Source organism: Podarcis raffonei, chromosome 10 (genome assembly GCF_027172205.1).
Source record: "Podarcis raffonei isolate rPodRaf1 chromosome 10, rPodRaf1.pri, whole genome shotgun sequence".
In the NCBI taxonomy this organism is placed as follows: domain Eukaryota; kingdom Metazoa; phylum Chordata; class Lepidosauria; order Squamata; family Lacertidae; genus Podarcis; species Podarcis raffonei.
In genome coordinates this window covers 60,773,837-60,789,567 of record NC_070611.1, presented here as the reverse complement: position 1 = coordinate 60,789,567, position 15,731 = coordinate 60,773,837, and the positions used below count along the sequence as shown (strand labels likewise).

At 46.7% G+C, this 15,731-nt stretch overlaps 1 protein-coding gene across 3 annotated transcripts in view; it reads right to left on the bottom strand.

The window, feature by feature from the left end:
- PTPRO (protein tyrosine phosphatase receptor type O) overlaps nt 1-15,731 on the bottom strand; it is a 130,551-nt gene that overhangs the window by 53,750 nt on the left and 61,070 nt on the right. For 2 of the 3 annotated variants that reach the window (XM_053405039.1, XM_053405040.1), the window contains exons 2-6: nt 15,020-15,293; nt 6,449-6,607; nt 4,263-4,415; nt 1,908-2,360; nt 287-448 (exon numbers count right to left, since the gene is read on the bottom strand). In XM_053405039.1, coding sequence (XP_053261014.1) covers nt 287-448; nt 1,908-2,360; nt 4,263-4,415; nt 6,449-6,607; nt 15,020-15,293 — 1,201 coding nt within the window. Of the gene's footprint in view, nt 1-286; nt 449-1,907; nt 2,361-4,262; nt 4,416-6,448; nt 6,608-9,314; nt 9,461-15,019; nt 15,294-15,731 lie in introns of those variants that run through there. The other variant, XM_053405041.1, reaches the window with a different exon arrangement.

Here is a 15,731-nt window from a genome sequence, read left to right as displayed (position 1 = left end):
ACCTGGGGTGATGGGAACTGAAGTTCAACCACATCTGGAGGGCCACAGGTAATCCATCCTTGCCTTAAGGTCCCCAGTGCTCTCTCATTCAAAGGAAGCTGAACCTGGTCTTTAGAGCTCCCAGAACTTCCTGCTGAGGAACCAGCTGGAGGAAGCACCCAAAACAATAAGAATCAGATTAAACAAGGCAAAGGAGAAGCAACATTTAGCATCGATGAACTTAAGTACCGACCAGATATACTATTGAAGATACTGATGTATATTATATAACTATGTGTAGACTTACTAATATAAAAACTGAGTGTTTTGGCAGATTGGCTTTCCCGAACTTCACATGAACCAGAAGAGCTGAATGTTGTAACAGATATTGTGTATTTTCCTGGTTCTTTCAGATCCGTGGCAAATTCGTGAATGTCCTCGCCAACAGTCAGGAATTCTGTGAAGTTCTCTAAATCAAGAGAAGAGGTGTGAATTAGCTGGAATCTGATAGGGTTTCTAGTGACAGAGGTAACTGAATTATGTCCCAGTGCCCTAACACAGGGCTGAAGGAATGGATTAATTCTGGTGAGTAATATACTCTTTCTACCTTCTTGTAACATCACTCGAGAGGGTTATGAACAGCTGGAGTTGATGCATGGGAGCAAAGGGATATATTAAAAAATGGGACAAATCTCTTCAAGTGGTGCTAGTCATCAAGGAACGTGTTCATGAAAGCATGAAAGTGAAAAGCAACACAACTGAGGCAGAAGAAGAGTTGGTATTTCCTCCTTCAGGAGAGGCTTCTGAAATGTCTCGGGAGCTTCTTCTTGTTCTTTTTAGAGGCCACCTGGAGTGAGCGAAGCAATGACAGGTGTGCCTGTGGGGCCCACAAAAATCTGAGGCTAGCTCTGGAGCTGCTCAGTGCTTTTGCTACCCTGCAGGTTGAAGAGGGTCTTTACAAGATGTCTCTTGGTGGACCCTCTTCTCTTGCAGTGGGTCTGGCAGGCTAGACCGATGGGTGGGAGGTGGCAACAGAATCATTCTGAGCAGCCCTGGGCTGCTGGTTCGAGCCATTAATTTCTCACAATGCTATGGTGAAACACCACATTAGGGTCTTGGGAGGAATCAAATGGATGCTAGGCCAAACTAGATCTAGAGACATTTCGGCAACTGAGGCAAAACACCTCCTGCCACCTCCATGATGGAGGCCCCTTTTAAAGCTTTGCCACCTCGCTGGGCTGAGTGGGGGCTCCAGAAAGCACTTTTCCTTAAGGAGCCCCTTCCCAACTCAGCAAGACTCAGCATTGGCACCAGTCCCTCTCCGACTCTAAGACTGGGGGAGACAGGTGGCAAAGCTGAGCAGAGGAAAGCTGTGCTGTTCTGTTGCCGCCAAAACCTCCCTTACCTGGGTGTCTTCGGTGGCAGGGTGGGTGGGTATGGTTCCCGCGGGGAACCACCTCTTTTGTTCACACCACCTGAGGCAGCTGCTTCATCCTGCCTCATGGGTGGGCCAGCTCTGCTATCTACAGTGGTACCTTGGGTTACAGATGCTTCAGGTTACAGACGCTTCAGGTTACAGACTCCGCTAACCCAGAAATAGTACCTCGGGTTAAGAACTTTGCTTCAGGATGAGAACAGAAATCGTGCTCTGGCGGCGCAGCGACAGCGGGAGGCCCCATTAGCTAAAGTGGTACCTCAGGTTAAGAACAGTTTCAGGTAAAGAGCGGATCTCCAGAATGAATTAAGTTCTTAACCCGAGGTACCACTGTAGTACCATTTGGGAATGCCAGCCCAGAAAACAATTAAAGGATAGGTGAGAGAAAGGCCAGGCCAGGCAACAACTAAGAGACCTGTTGGGACCCAATGATGCCAGGTTTCAACACCAACCTTGGTGCAATAATTCTCAACAGCACCGTGTGACCTTTTACCTTCTCTCTCAATGTTAATGTGGAAGCCATCAAACGCTGTGGGCGGTTTGGGAGGCAGCCAACTCAGCACCATTTTCACTGGGAGGAACGAGGAAGGCTCCGGTGTAGGGCTTCCAAACTCCTCAGTGGGGTTGACGCTCTCATAATCTCTTGGGATCGCGTTGACAAACTCGTCTTCATTCTCCGGGGAGTCGGGCTCGTTAATCCACCAGTCAGGCTGAGACGTGGTTTCATAGTCGCTGCTATTGTAGCGGTAATCGGGCCACGTATAGGAAGTGTTCACAGTTGGGAGCTCAGGGAGGTCATCCAGAATCTGGGTGGCTTTGTCCTGTCGCATTGTCTTCTGCGTCCCCAAGAATGGCTCTTCGGGGAAACTTCCACTCTGCTCCTCCCAGTTCTCATTGAAGTTCATATGCAAGATACGCACAGAAATGTTTCGAGGTGGGTAGGGAACTGGAAGAGATAGAACACTTTTTTCCCATTTGCCTATCATGCATAAAATACAATAATAAATAATACTCATCAATTTTCATTTCCTAGATCAGTGTTTCTCAACCTGTGCATTCCAACCCACAAGTACTTTGGGTCACAAAGCTTTAGAAGTGAATCTCAAATAGCCTGCAATCAGATGGTGTGCTTACATTCCCAGGAGCAAAACTCTGAATAACTTTGTAAGTACTATACATATTTTAATGAATTCCACATTAATAGGGGCATTAAACAGGGTTTTTTTCCTTGGCTGCCTCAAGCAATGATCATAAAATAAGCAAATTTGTAGTTCAAATGCACACAATCAGTAGCTGTCCAAGACCTATAGTCCAAAATCCATGGGATAATAAATTAATGGGTCACCATACCAGGTAAATTTGGACTTGCGGTTCGCCATACTAAAACAGTTGGGAACGACTGCCCTATGATTATCATGAACATAGATATGGCACACACACAAAATAGCAGATAAATTCCAAATTAACTCAAAATGCCTTAAACTGTCTGACCTTCCTTTCCCTTCTCAATACTTTAACACGTTATACAACAACTACAATATTAACGACTTCCATTTGTATTGACACATTAAATGATTTACAAACCTACAGGTGAAGCATTCAAACTATATCCTTATTCTTCCTGTGTGTGACAATTACTCTGTGATGTTTCTTCCTGTCCTTGTAAAATATTATGTCTGTCTTTTCCCAGTTGCTGCTGTTCTCCATCATGCCTTGGGTGGAGCTAATATCCCATCATAATAGATTATGCTTGGCCTGTACTGCAGATTAGCGATGGGAAGCCTCCATGTCCTCAAGACTACAACTCCCCTCCTCCCTGCCCATTGGCCATGCTGGCTAAGGCAGATGGGAGTTGGAGTCTAATAACACTTAGAGGGCCACAGCATCCGTCTGCTCCATCCTGGGCATATAGGGTACAGGTCTTGGGGAGGCCTCTAAAGCACAGGTTCACAGCAGGGTCTCTCTCAGGCCAAAGGAAGAGGCTCCTGCTTATGGGGACAATGCATTGTATCTGGATACAATGACTGCAATGGGGCGCCCTTTGCGTGGACATGCACAGCCCCTGGACCCTGTGCGGCTCCATCAGCACAGGCTTGGCTTCGCCTTCCCCAGGTGGGATACCTGGAGGTCTCCGCCTACCTCAGTCAGTTGTCCAATCCCGCCTGGGGGAAGCGTTGCCAAGGAGACCAGGCCAGGTAGGGGAGGGACTACCTTCCCACCATCAGTTAAGTCTTATTTTGCAGGTTAACCTTTTCTTCACAGGTATGCGGGCGCTGCTACGTCAAGGTCGCTGTTGAAGGGCCGGAAAGGAATTCCCCTGCATTGGCAGGTTTTGCCTTTCCCGTAGCAAATGTCACAACTTTGGCGGTATCAGGCCTTGGGCGGAATCCTTTAGTCTATCTTCCTGAATGGGGGGGAGTGTGCAGCGATGACCCACACCCCCCTTCTCTTTGCAGTGGTGATCCCAGGGTTCCCCGTTAAAGGGGTTTCTGAGGGGAGGCTTTGACCATACGCCGAGAGGTTGTCATTGCTCTCCCCTGCGACGGCGGCGTAACGGGGGCGGCTATCTCTGCTTGAACATATGTTCTCCAGAGCTGGCCCATCCCCCCCCACACACTGGATAACCCTGATGTTCCCTAGATCCCCGGCTGGGGACTGGGGTGGGATAAATGCCCAATGCCTGAGCCAAGGTCTATCCACATCTGAAATATAATAAAGTTGTGGCCAATTTAATCCCCTAGCACATTGTCTTGAGTCGTTATTCCACATGAGGGGGGCCGCCCAGGGTTTGGGGGACTCCGCCTGTCCACGCAATGTGCACACGGCACACAGAAGCCACTTGTCCTACCTGTTCGGTGTTGCTTTGCTTCGTGTTTCACCCCGCTGTATTCCACCAGGGTGCTTTTGCTGAACGTCGCTTCAGACACCAGCTGAAACGTGATGTTGCTGTAACATATTCCCGGCAGCCAGTGGTTGAAAACAGTTTTGCCTTTAAAGAAATCTGCAGGGTGGTGAACAAATAGCACTGATTACACGAGCCAGACGACCCGACATCACAGCCTTAAGGATATTGCTTGGCACAGTCTCAGAGATACGGGATGTGTGTGCATTCAACAACATTTCTACACTCCTGCCCCCACTCCGTGCCTCCACCCTTTTCTTCCTGGCTGTCAAAAGTACTTAGAAGCGAGACCCAGGAAAATAAACACGAAAGTAGGCAAAGGAATTGCAAGTGGCAACATACCAGACAACTACCAGACTTTTAGAAGACATCTGAAGGCAGCCCTGTTTAGGGAAGCTTTTAATGTTTAATAGGTTATTGTATTTTAATATGCTGTTGGAAGCCATCCGGAGTGGCTGGGGAAACCCAGCCAGATGGGCGGGGTATAAATAATAAATTATTATTATTATGTACGGTGTGACATGAAACATTTCGAGGAACGGATGATACAAGCTTCTTCATTCCTAACAAATTGCCAAGGGGCAAAACTTGCAAGGAGCAAACCAAAGATGGAAAGTTGTGGGGGTTTCTTTACAGTTACAGTGGGGAGGGACAAAGTGTTAAAGCCCCCAATCCCTGCACCATGGTATGGTCCTATTCTGAGTCAATGCCCCCCCAATGCCTGCAATCTACTTTCCCCCCCATTCAGAGCAATTACTATTTAGGTGATTTGTCTGCTCCATACCTCAGTATTCCCTATGGACTGACTGGCACCAGCTTTCCATAGTTTTGGATATGGGTCTTTTTCCACCCCACCTGGAGATGTTGATCCTGGGATCTTCTGTGTATTCAGCAGATGCTCTAGCACAGAGCTCCAGGCCTCCCCCAAATAATGACCCATAATAATTAATAGTAACCTCCCAGCTTCTTCAGCTATTCAGCTGAACAAAAGACAGAAAGTGATTCTTGCTTAGGAAAATAGGAAGTTGCCTTACACCGAGACAGACCATTGGCCCATCTTATTCAATACCGTTGGTGTTGATTGGTTGCAGCTCTCCAGGGCTTCAGGCAGGGGACAATCCCCACTTAGAGATGTCAGGGTTTGAATCTGGGACCTTCAGCATGCAAAGGATGTTCTTGATCAGGCATAGGCAAACTCCGGCCCTCCAGATGTTTGGGACTGCAATTCCCATAATCCCTGACCACTGGTCCTGTTAGTGTGGGGGGGTGGGAATTGTAGCCCTAAACATCTGGAGGGTCGGAGTTTGCCTATGCCTGTTCTTGATCATCAAGCTAATGTAATGGGTAGTAAGAAGCATGGTTTGTAGGGGGAGTATTTGTTCAATGGCACCCTTAGCAGGAACTTTATCCCCCAGGTCTTGACATAAAACAATAATGCCATCACAAGAGGATAATCAACTAATGAAATGGCTGGCTTTGTGAATTGCCCCTTATTTCCAGCTTCATGTGAACTTTACACCTTCAGTAGGTGATGATTATCTGGGCAAACCAAGATATTTCTGTATTTACATTGTATTTACATTGCATCATATTGAAAGGAGATCTCCCTCGCTGAGGTGCTATGGAATGGCTATAAACATTCTAACTTGCCCAAAGGTTTGAGACAAGGTCAGCATACAGGGCCCAGGGACAGGAAGGGCTGGGAGTTGTTGGTGGAACAGAGAAGAGTGTAGGCAGGCAGCACTACCTGACTGTTCTGTATGTGAAGACAATTGGATATATCCCCCGGGGTGGGGAACTTTTGGATGAAGCCTAATTTCCTGTGGTTGGGTGGAGTCCAAAGGAAGAGAAGGTCAGGAGGGGGAAATGTTCAGGAGGAGACCAGGTGGATGGAGTGATCTAAGGTGGAGGGGGAAGCCCCCTGCAAGTGATCTGCTCAGACTTCTAACTAGAATAATCTGCCCTTCTCCTGACAGTCTGGTGAGCGGCAGAGGAAGACAGGGAGGCAGAGAAGCAAGGGGGAGGTATCAAAAAGAGAGTTGAGAGAAAAAGGGGCTGTCCTGCCCACTTTTGGTTCTGTCTCCTCATTTTTGGCTCTGACCTCAACTACCATTGTTTAAGATTCCACCTACCTTTATATAACATGGTCCGATAGTCTTTCCCTTCCCAGTAGCTTATATTCACACGGGTGAAAACATTGTACTTCTCTGGATACTGGATCTCAAACAGCACCCCGGTTTCTGGTGATGGTTTATAGTCGTAGATGGAAACGCTGGTTACAGGTAGAGGTTCTGAAAGAGAGAGAGAGAGAAACAATGCATTTTAGTTCTCAAGATAATCAGGTTTTAGAAAGAGATAAATATTTTGCAATGACTTGGGGTCTTAGTTGTACATGCAAATAAATGACTTAATTTCTCAGTCTGTAAAAGGTAAATGTGTGAATTGTTCCATTGCCTGCAGTGACCAGCATGTGGCACCCTTGGGCAGCTCTTGGGGTCCCAGTGCCCCCCAGACACCTGATGTTGCCATGGGACATCTCTCAAATGTGGCATGCCAGCATTCAGAAGAGCTCCAGGAAGCTGGATGTGGGAGAGCCTTTATTTTAATTTCCCCCAATGCCTCTAATGTTCTATCACACCAGGGATGGACGGACAAGTCTGCCAATTTCAGTTTATCACCACCTCTCACATTTTCAGTCTTAAATTCAGTTTGCCACATCTTCGCAAGAAAACACACACCTTTAGGAAAACTCTCCTAATATTGATGTTTCGGTCTGCAGTTTTGTCTAATATACACAGCAAGTTCCCCCTAATATATTTCTGCACGCTTTCCCCTCATAAATGCAGCTTTGTACATATTATTGACCAAATTCAGAGATGTTAATTGCAAGAGTCATGTTTCAACTGACATTTTGCAACATAATGACAGCATGGTGTAGTGGTTAGAGTGTTTCCCTAGAACTGGTGCGTATCCCTACCCAGTTGTGAAACTTACCAAAAGACCTCGGGTCTGCACTCCCTCAGCCTGACAAACCCCACAGGGACGTTGTGAGGATAAAATTCAGGTCAGGATGAACCATGTACTGTACACTGCCTTGATGTCTTCAGAGGAAAGGCAAATTATAAAGTAACCAATGCAGTGAAACCTTTGGACAGGGTTAGGTTCAGCCAATTTTCTAGGTAGGATCAGGCATGATGGTCTGGCTTGGGACTCCTGCTGGATTCAGCTTGCCTCTACTATTGTCTGAAGGCACACGGGGCTTAGCTATCCTTCATGACTTTCTGCCTGATGAAGCCTCCCTATGCCATAATCACATTACAATTTTCTAATTATGGCAACTTTATAGACTGAGCGATTGCATTACCCTGTTACTTCTTCCCAGAAGAAATCAGATGAGGAATGCAAGCTTGGTATTCATTTTTATTACAATTTTATTTTGGCCCTGATCTTCTGATTTAATTAAGTGATGATTAGATCAAGTGGGAGGCATCATTAAGCTCTCCCTTCTTCTGTTTTCTTTCTAGCTGCAGCCAGCAAATCAACATGGATTAATGAATAGCATTTGGAGATGCTGCATTCAACATTGCGTCTTTTGGAAATATCTCAGCAGCTAGGTACCCTACGCACTCACTGTTCAAGGTCGATTTCCAGAAGAGCAGCCGTGTTAATGTGCTTCAGCAAAAGCAACAAGACCCTGAAAGGTTGCTTTAATGGCATCAGTTTTCAAGCCAGCGGACCCTACTTCATCAGATGTAAGACCCCCAATATCAGAGGAGGAGGCTAGACCTGGTTTTGTTGTGGTTGTTGTACTGCAGCCCAGGAGAAAGTGTGCTTCTTTATAAATGCACAGGGGTCCCTCCCAACTCTACAGTTCCATGAGTCTATATTTGAAAGGCACTATATAAGAACTTTCCTAAATTTGATTCTGTAGTCTGAGCAACTGGTCTATGAGAGAAGGTGCGAAACAAGGCCTGATCCTCGCCAACTTAGCCCATGCAGTCTGCCTCTGGTGCCTTGACTGCCAGAGGTTACTTTGGAACCTGATCGCTGGGCTGTTCGTACTGTACTGTTAAACTCTGCTGAACCCTGACAAACAGCTCCTTTCTCCCATTCTTCCTTTGCAATAGTACTGCTGGTTTGTGCTGCTGTGGGTGAGGAATCAGGGCAGACAAAAGGGCCAAGGGAGGAATTTGCTGAATTAACCCCTATTACCTCTTCTCTTTGTCTCTAAAAAGCAGAGACATCCCCTTGCCAACAAAGGTCCGTATAGTTAAAGCCATGATTTTCCCAGTAGTGATGTATGGATGTGAGAGGTGGACCATAAAGAAGGCTGATCGCCGAATAATTGATGCTTTTGAATTATGGTGCTGGAGGAGACTCTTGAGAGTCCCATGGACTGCAAGAAGACCAAACCTCTCAATTCTTAAGGAAATCAGCCCTGAGTGCTCACTGGAAGGACAGATCCTGAAGCGGAGGCTCCAATACTTTGGCCACCTCATGAGAAGAGAAGACTCCCTGGAAAAGACCCTGGTGTTGGGAAAGATGGAGGGCACAAGGAGAAGGGGACGACAGAGGACGAGATGGTTGGACAGTGTTCTCGAAGCTACCAGAATGAGTTTGACCAAGCTGCAGGAGGCAGTGGAAGACAGGAGTGCCTGGCGTGCTCTGGTCCATGGGGTCACGAAGAGTCGGACACGACTAAACAACAGCACTACTTCTCCAATTTTATCAGTGCATTGGAAGACAGACTGACAACAATTAATAACCAACTGTTGCAATCAAGAGGCTACATTTCCAATCACAAGCACCAAGAGGAGAAGAGTGACAGTGACACATTGGAGCAGAACTGGGCCAACGGCTAATGGCTCAGATCAAATTGGCTTGGAAATCACCCCGAAACACAAACTGGGGTGATGGGTCAACTCATTTACAAGCCAATAAAAAACAGAGATGGCACACAATGGGGAAAAAGTGATCGTTTTGGTGGGGAAAACTCACCCACCACAGGTGACTCTCTTGCCTCAAGGGTCCTTCATGGGTTAGACTTCCCTCGCATCAACAGCTTCCACAGCTATGGAGGTATTTTGTAGCTCTGTATGGCTAGGAGAGATCCCAGAAGGAGAAGTCCTAGCAATGCAAAGTTCTCTTTAGGACTGGGTGCGTAGCAAGTGAATTAAGCCAGGAATTCTTCTCCAGCTTGGATTTTTAATCTGAAATGATTTGGGGATTTTGCAGTGCTTGCCTATTAATTGAGATGAGCATTAGGAGCCCCTGAAGTTTGCATTGAATTCAAATAAGGGGTTCTAGACATGAAGTAGAATGAGGGGAGTCTTTTAAGAAGCAGCAAGGAAGAATGTGTGGAGTCATACTTAGGAGTTATCCTACAGCTCAAGGATGGGGAACATGTGGCCCTCCAGATGTTACTGGACTCCAGCTCCCATCATCCCTGACCACTGCCCATACTGGTTAGGCCTGATGGGAGTTGTAGTTGACTCCAACAACATCTGGAGGGCCACAGGCTCCCTAGGCCTGCAATATTCTCTTTGCAACCACCTTTGCAATCTGTGTCCAACAATATGCATTCCATCACACTGGTGGTTCGCTCCAGTCAATATCCCAGTTGAAGAATACATTTGTTTTCCAACTCTTCCCAAAGAGAGGAAGAAGTGTATTTACAGCAGGCTGCTATTCCCCTTCTCATAAACATATCATTCTTATTCTCTCAGTGTGATCAGCTCTGTGACAAGGAGCAAGATCGATACAGAGCTGAGAGGAGGGGAAAAAGGAAAGAACGAAAAAAGAAATAAATTGCATTGATCTGACCCAGACTTGGCTATATTATTAGGCTTGCCTTAAAACCTAAGCCTCTAGATGGAGAAAGAGCGATGATGCAAGCATGTTGTTTTAGTAGCAAAGTTTTAAATTGCTTTCCAAAAACGAAAACAGTATCTTGAAAGCATCGATAAAATTGGCTGAGATTCATGCTGCAGATTTCATTCAAAGAAAAATAAATCTGGGGATTTTCTTCTGTGATGCCTAAAGCCAATTCACAGGCTTGGCTGCAACCTCCATGCTCTCAGAGGAAGATGTCTTATACCTCGTTAGGCAACTTGTCCACCTGGATCAATAATGCCTACTCTGACTGGCAGTGGTTCTCCAGGATGTGAGGCAAGGGCCTCTCCCATTTAACCAGAGATGTCAGAGACAGAACCTGGAGCTTTTTCAGCTGAAGCACATTCTCCACCTCTGAGCTGGGTGTCACATTTGACTTCATGTACAACGAACTTGGAGTGAGCAGACTTTGGAACACACAGTGCAGTGGTTTTCACTGCCTTATGGAAACCAAAATTGCACGGGCAATCTTTAGGCTGGCTGAATGTTCTTCGTTTCTTTAGAGAACCTTGAGATCCACGAGCTGGAGGCAGGTGCAAAATAACAGATGAGGTGGAGCTAAATGCAAAATGGTGAATCAGGGGATTGGCGAATAGATCCAATGACCTACTGTACCTCATTATTCATACACAGGGGGAAACTGCATATGCAAGTCCAACTCTACACTTGAGTTAGTAGGAATACCTAACTTAATGTGTTTCTTTTAAAACAACAACAATAACCCTTTTTGTTCTTGCTATCACTGAACCACTAGATGTCAGAAATCTTTGCCAAGCTACTACAAATTATCCCACAGCTCATGGGATATTTGCAAGGACATTCTTTTAATCTGCCAACCTGATTTGATTACCGAGTTGTTTCGACGGGAGTGTTTTATTGTGTGTTTTAATTGACAAAGGATGGGTCTCTGGACTTCCAAAAATTACTATTATATGGCAAGTTGTTTTCATTAAACCAGCGGTTTGGTACTGGCGAAGGTATGCTATGGTATACCTTCTGTTAGGCTCCACTAATATTGCTTCTCCACCTCTCTAAGGCATTGCAGAGAGAGCAGATAATTAAGAATCCAGTGCCTAGTCAAATTTTAATTATTGGGAATAAATAGAGGAACTTTCCCTAGGTATTTTATTTTCTTAGAGTTCCTCATATGCACATGGGGCGGGGGGGGGGAAGAGATCAAAATAGAACAGTGTTTCCCCAGACCCTAATAAGAGTGCTCCCTCCCCCCCCCGGGAACCAGCCAGCCTGGAAAGGAGCTTTGTAGTGCTGATTGAAACCTGGGGGTGGGAGGTTTCAGCAAGAAGCAATCGGGATGGAAAGAACACATATTCTCTCTCTCTCTTGTCTCTCACTATGCTACATAACTCTCAAGCTGGCTGCCAGCTAGGGCAGTCCTGTGGCTTCTACTTGTGGGAGCCATCCATTTGAAGGGCTGTCTGGTGTGAGCCCAGTTTAAAGAGAAATAACCCTTTAAAAAGGGAGAGCAGGTAAGGGCGTCAGAACTGCCTGTCATCAACAGCGAGCCCCTGGACAGCAGATGGAGCAGACCCTCAAGTCACCTGGTCACACTCTCCCCTGCCAAGGTGAGAGGCATGGCATCCTACGTCTGTTGCACTAATCCTTTCCACAAGGGCACCTGTACATAGAAATTCAAAGTGTTGGTGCTGACCTTTAAAGCCCTAAACGGCCGCCGTCCAGTATACCTGAAGGAGCATCTCCACCCCCATCATTCTGCCCGGACGCTGAGGTCCAGCGCCGAGGGCCTTCTGGCGGTTCCCTCATTGCGAGAAGCAAAGCTACAGGGAACCAGGCAGAGGGCCTTCTCGGTAGTGGCGCCCGCCCTGTGGAACGCCCTCCCACCAGATGTCAAAGAGAACAACAACTACCAGACTTTTAGAAGACATCTGCAGCCCTGTTTAAGAAAGCTTTTAATGTTTAATAGGTTATTGTATTTTAGTGTTTTGTTGGAAGCCGCCCAGATTGGCTGGAGAAACCCAGCCAGATGGGCGGGGCATAAATAATAAATTATTATTATAATTATTATTAAATCAGCCCTGGTAGATGTTATGCAAACCTGTGCCCTCCTTCCACTCTTTTATTTATTGAGACACCTCCTCTTTTTCAGGGGAGGCTTAACTGACCAACCTCCTGACAGCCTAAACCTCTTAATCTTAGCGTTGTGGGTTCTAGCCCCACGTTGGGCAAAAGATTCCTGTATTGCAGGTTTTACTAGATGACAATCGTGGTCCCTTCCAGCTCTACATTTCTATGACTCTATTCTGAACAATTTCCATGCACCCAGCATTAACACCCAAGAAAAATGTGAACAGGATCTATCTCGACTCATAGTGAAGGTAGCTGAAGATAGCATGTACCAGATGCCCATGCAACTCCTAAGTAGGAAAGCGCCAGCCTCATGCATATTAGGCAGACATTCAAGCCATTGTTCTGAAGACTTGTGCGCTCTTTCCCTGAAGAGAGATGTGACAGTGATGAGCAGCTCTCCTGCAAACATCAATAGGCCCTGAGGAACTGTGGTGAAATGTCAAAGGACAACTAAGGGACCAATTGCTTTGGTGATGCTTATTTCGCAGACTGAGGCCTCTTCGGGGGCCTCGTTTGCTGTGTCCCACGGCAGCCAACGCCGGCGGACAGGCTGGGAGCGCGACGCCTGCCTGGATCGAAGTGGCACGCCAGTCTGTAAGGCCCAGCCGCAATTAGGCATGCGCTCTGTCAATATGCTCTCATATGGTCTCCATAAGCCAGTGATCTTTAGCAGACAGGGAGCCATATGGCGCAGCGAGTTTCGACTGCCGCACGGGTTGCCATTGACAACAATGGTAATTAAGGATCGCAATATAAAGAAGGTGGTGTTTTAACCACCGAGTGTCGGCGAACACTGGGAAAACCCTTCCGCCTTCCCCTTCTCATTCCTCGTGTCTTTTTAAACCGTCTTCCACCAGGATTTTTCTACACCTGTCACCGGTTTCTCTCCATCTGTGGGCCAAACTAGACATGTTTGACTCCTGGGCACGTGGCTTTTGTTTAATAAATAGCAGGCAGGCATGTGGGGGAATCCAGGTCCAGACTGAGGGGGTGGGGCATTTCATATTTATTTCATTTAATTATTTATTTGGCGAGCTTGTACTCTTAAGCAGAAAAAAAGGCTAGTAGAAACTTGCATGCAATCGGTTGAAACACAACAGTCCCTGCCCATAGCCTTACGATCAAAAAAACAAACAAACCACATGGCACACAAGGTGAAAGGGATGGGGAGGGAAGAGGAATCAAATCCAGGCACTGTGTTACCCCTGTGATCCTTCCTCAGCCCCAGAATCATAGAATTATAATGTTGGAGGAGACCCAAGGGTGTCAGAATCTCAACCAAAGCACCCATGACAAATGGCCACCCAACCATCGGCTTAAAAACCTCCAAGGAAGGGAGTCTACAACCTCCCTAGGGAGTCTGTTCCCATGTTGAACAACTCTTACTGCCAGAAAGCTTTTCCTGAAGTTAAGTCCGAATCTCCTTTCTTGTAACTTGAAGTCACTGGCACAGGTCCTACCCTCCAGAGCAGAATTCCCTAGCTCCTCTTTGCCTAGAGATGAAAGGTGACATTGGCATCTATGTATGTAAATAGCAACCCCAGTCCAGGCGGTGGGGACCAAATGGATCACTAACCAGGGGTGGCTAAACTGTGGCTCTACCAATGTTGAGGGACTACATCTCTGACCACAGCTGTCAACTTACAGATTTGAAAATAAGGGACCAGCAGCCTTGAAAATAAGGGATCAGCAGCCAAAATAAGGGATTTTCCGAGCACAGGTATGTTCAACTTCTGAGCCCCTCTGAGCCAAAGGCAGAAAGCCCAGCCAGCAGCCAAACGAAGCCTCAAGCGGTGGTTCCCACAGTGCAGCAACCCGGCAAAGGGGATGCAGCAAGGAAAACCACCGTCACCTCTCCGCTGGGAAGCACTGAGCAAAAGCGAGCCCCCAGGCAATGCAGCCGATTTGATCGGCACAAGGCATGCAAGCTCCACCCCCCAGTCGTTCTTAGACTCCTTATTGGGTGAGCAACGCAGCCAAGCAACACAGTTGGAGCCTCCCTCCTCCCTGGTCGACAGGGAGGGAGGGAGAGGAGCTGCTTCCTTTGAAACCCAGGAAATTTAAGGGACATCATCAATAAGGGACAGCAGCGGGACACGGCACTGGGATAAGGGACTGTCCCGCCAAATAAGGGACGGCTGACAGCTATGTCTCTGACTGGTGCCCCTCCTTGCTGGGGCTGATGGGAGCTGAAGTCCAGCAACACCCCAAAAGACACAGCATCAAACGCATGAAAGGCCATGGATTCAGAAAACGCAGAGGCATGAGGAAGGCAGACTGGTAGGTCTGCTGGTGTGCCTGCCTATTATTTCAGTTGTGATATTCATGGCAGCTGGCTCTCAGGATGCGCTGTGAATTTTCCTTCTCGGGATGCCTGCCTCTTATTAATTGATTGCATTCATATTCCATCTTTTTCTCCAATAAGCTCAAGGGGGCACATATGGTTCTCCCCCTCCTCATTTAATCCCCACAATAACACTGTGAGGGAGGATAGGCTGAGAGGCAGTGACCAGCCCAAGATATCCCTGTGAACTTCATGACTGAGTAGGGATTTGAACCCTGGTCTTCCAGGTCCTATTCCAACACTTAAACCACTGCACTTCACTGGCTCCTCACTCCACTCCATGTCTGGCACCAATAAACTGAAAAAAGGTGTAGTGCCCAAGTTTCAAATGCGTTCACTTTGATTTTTAAAAGTTACTTACTGGTTAACACCGTGATGGATCTTGCTGGCTTGGAAACCATGTTTGCGCTCACCACGACCAGAGTCACTATGTAATAAAGGCCATGGTACGAGGCATTGAAAACCACAGGAGCAGGTAAAGTGCTGTTGAATTCGTCAAACTGGAAAAAATAGTTCTTAGATTCGCCGGTGATTTTGACAACATACACCGAGGACGAGCTCACCACGTCCGCTGCTTCGAGGGAGACGGCGATGCAGTTGTCGTCTCGCACTGCCACGTGGAAAGGCGCCGCATTCTGCAAGTGAATAAGCAAAAGAAACGCATTGGCAAAAGCCGCTCAGCAGGCGCTGCTGTTTTCTCTGCCGCCAACAGAGAAGAGGCGTGGATCATGCTTAGGAAGGTTTTAATAATGGTCAGATCAAGAAGGAGAGGATCAGGATGGGAGAGGAAACACACACACACCCATTTTGGCATTTTTTCCCTGGGGGTGAAAATGATGTTCTGGCATGAGCACTGCTGCTTCTTCTTTTTTATTTTATTTTTTATTTTTTATTTCAAAACCCCCCAAAAAATTTCAAACACCAAATTCAAAATCCATATTCATTTTCTAACATAAGCCTATTACATAGATTACCTAAATTAAAATATATCTAATTGCTCTAGGCTTCCCTTTGCTATATGTAAATACAACGCAATTAACAAATTATATTATAAATGATATTATAGGTTCCCA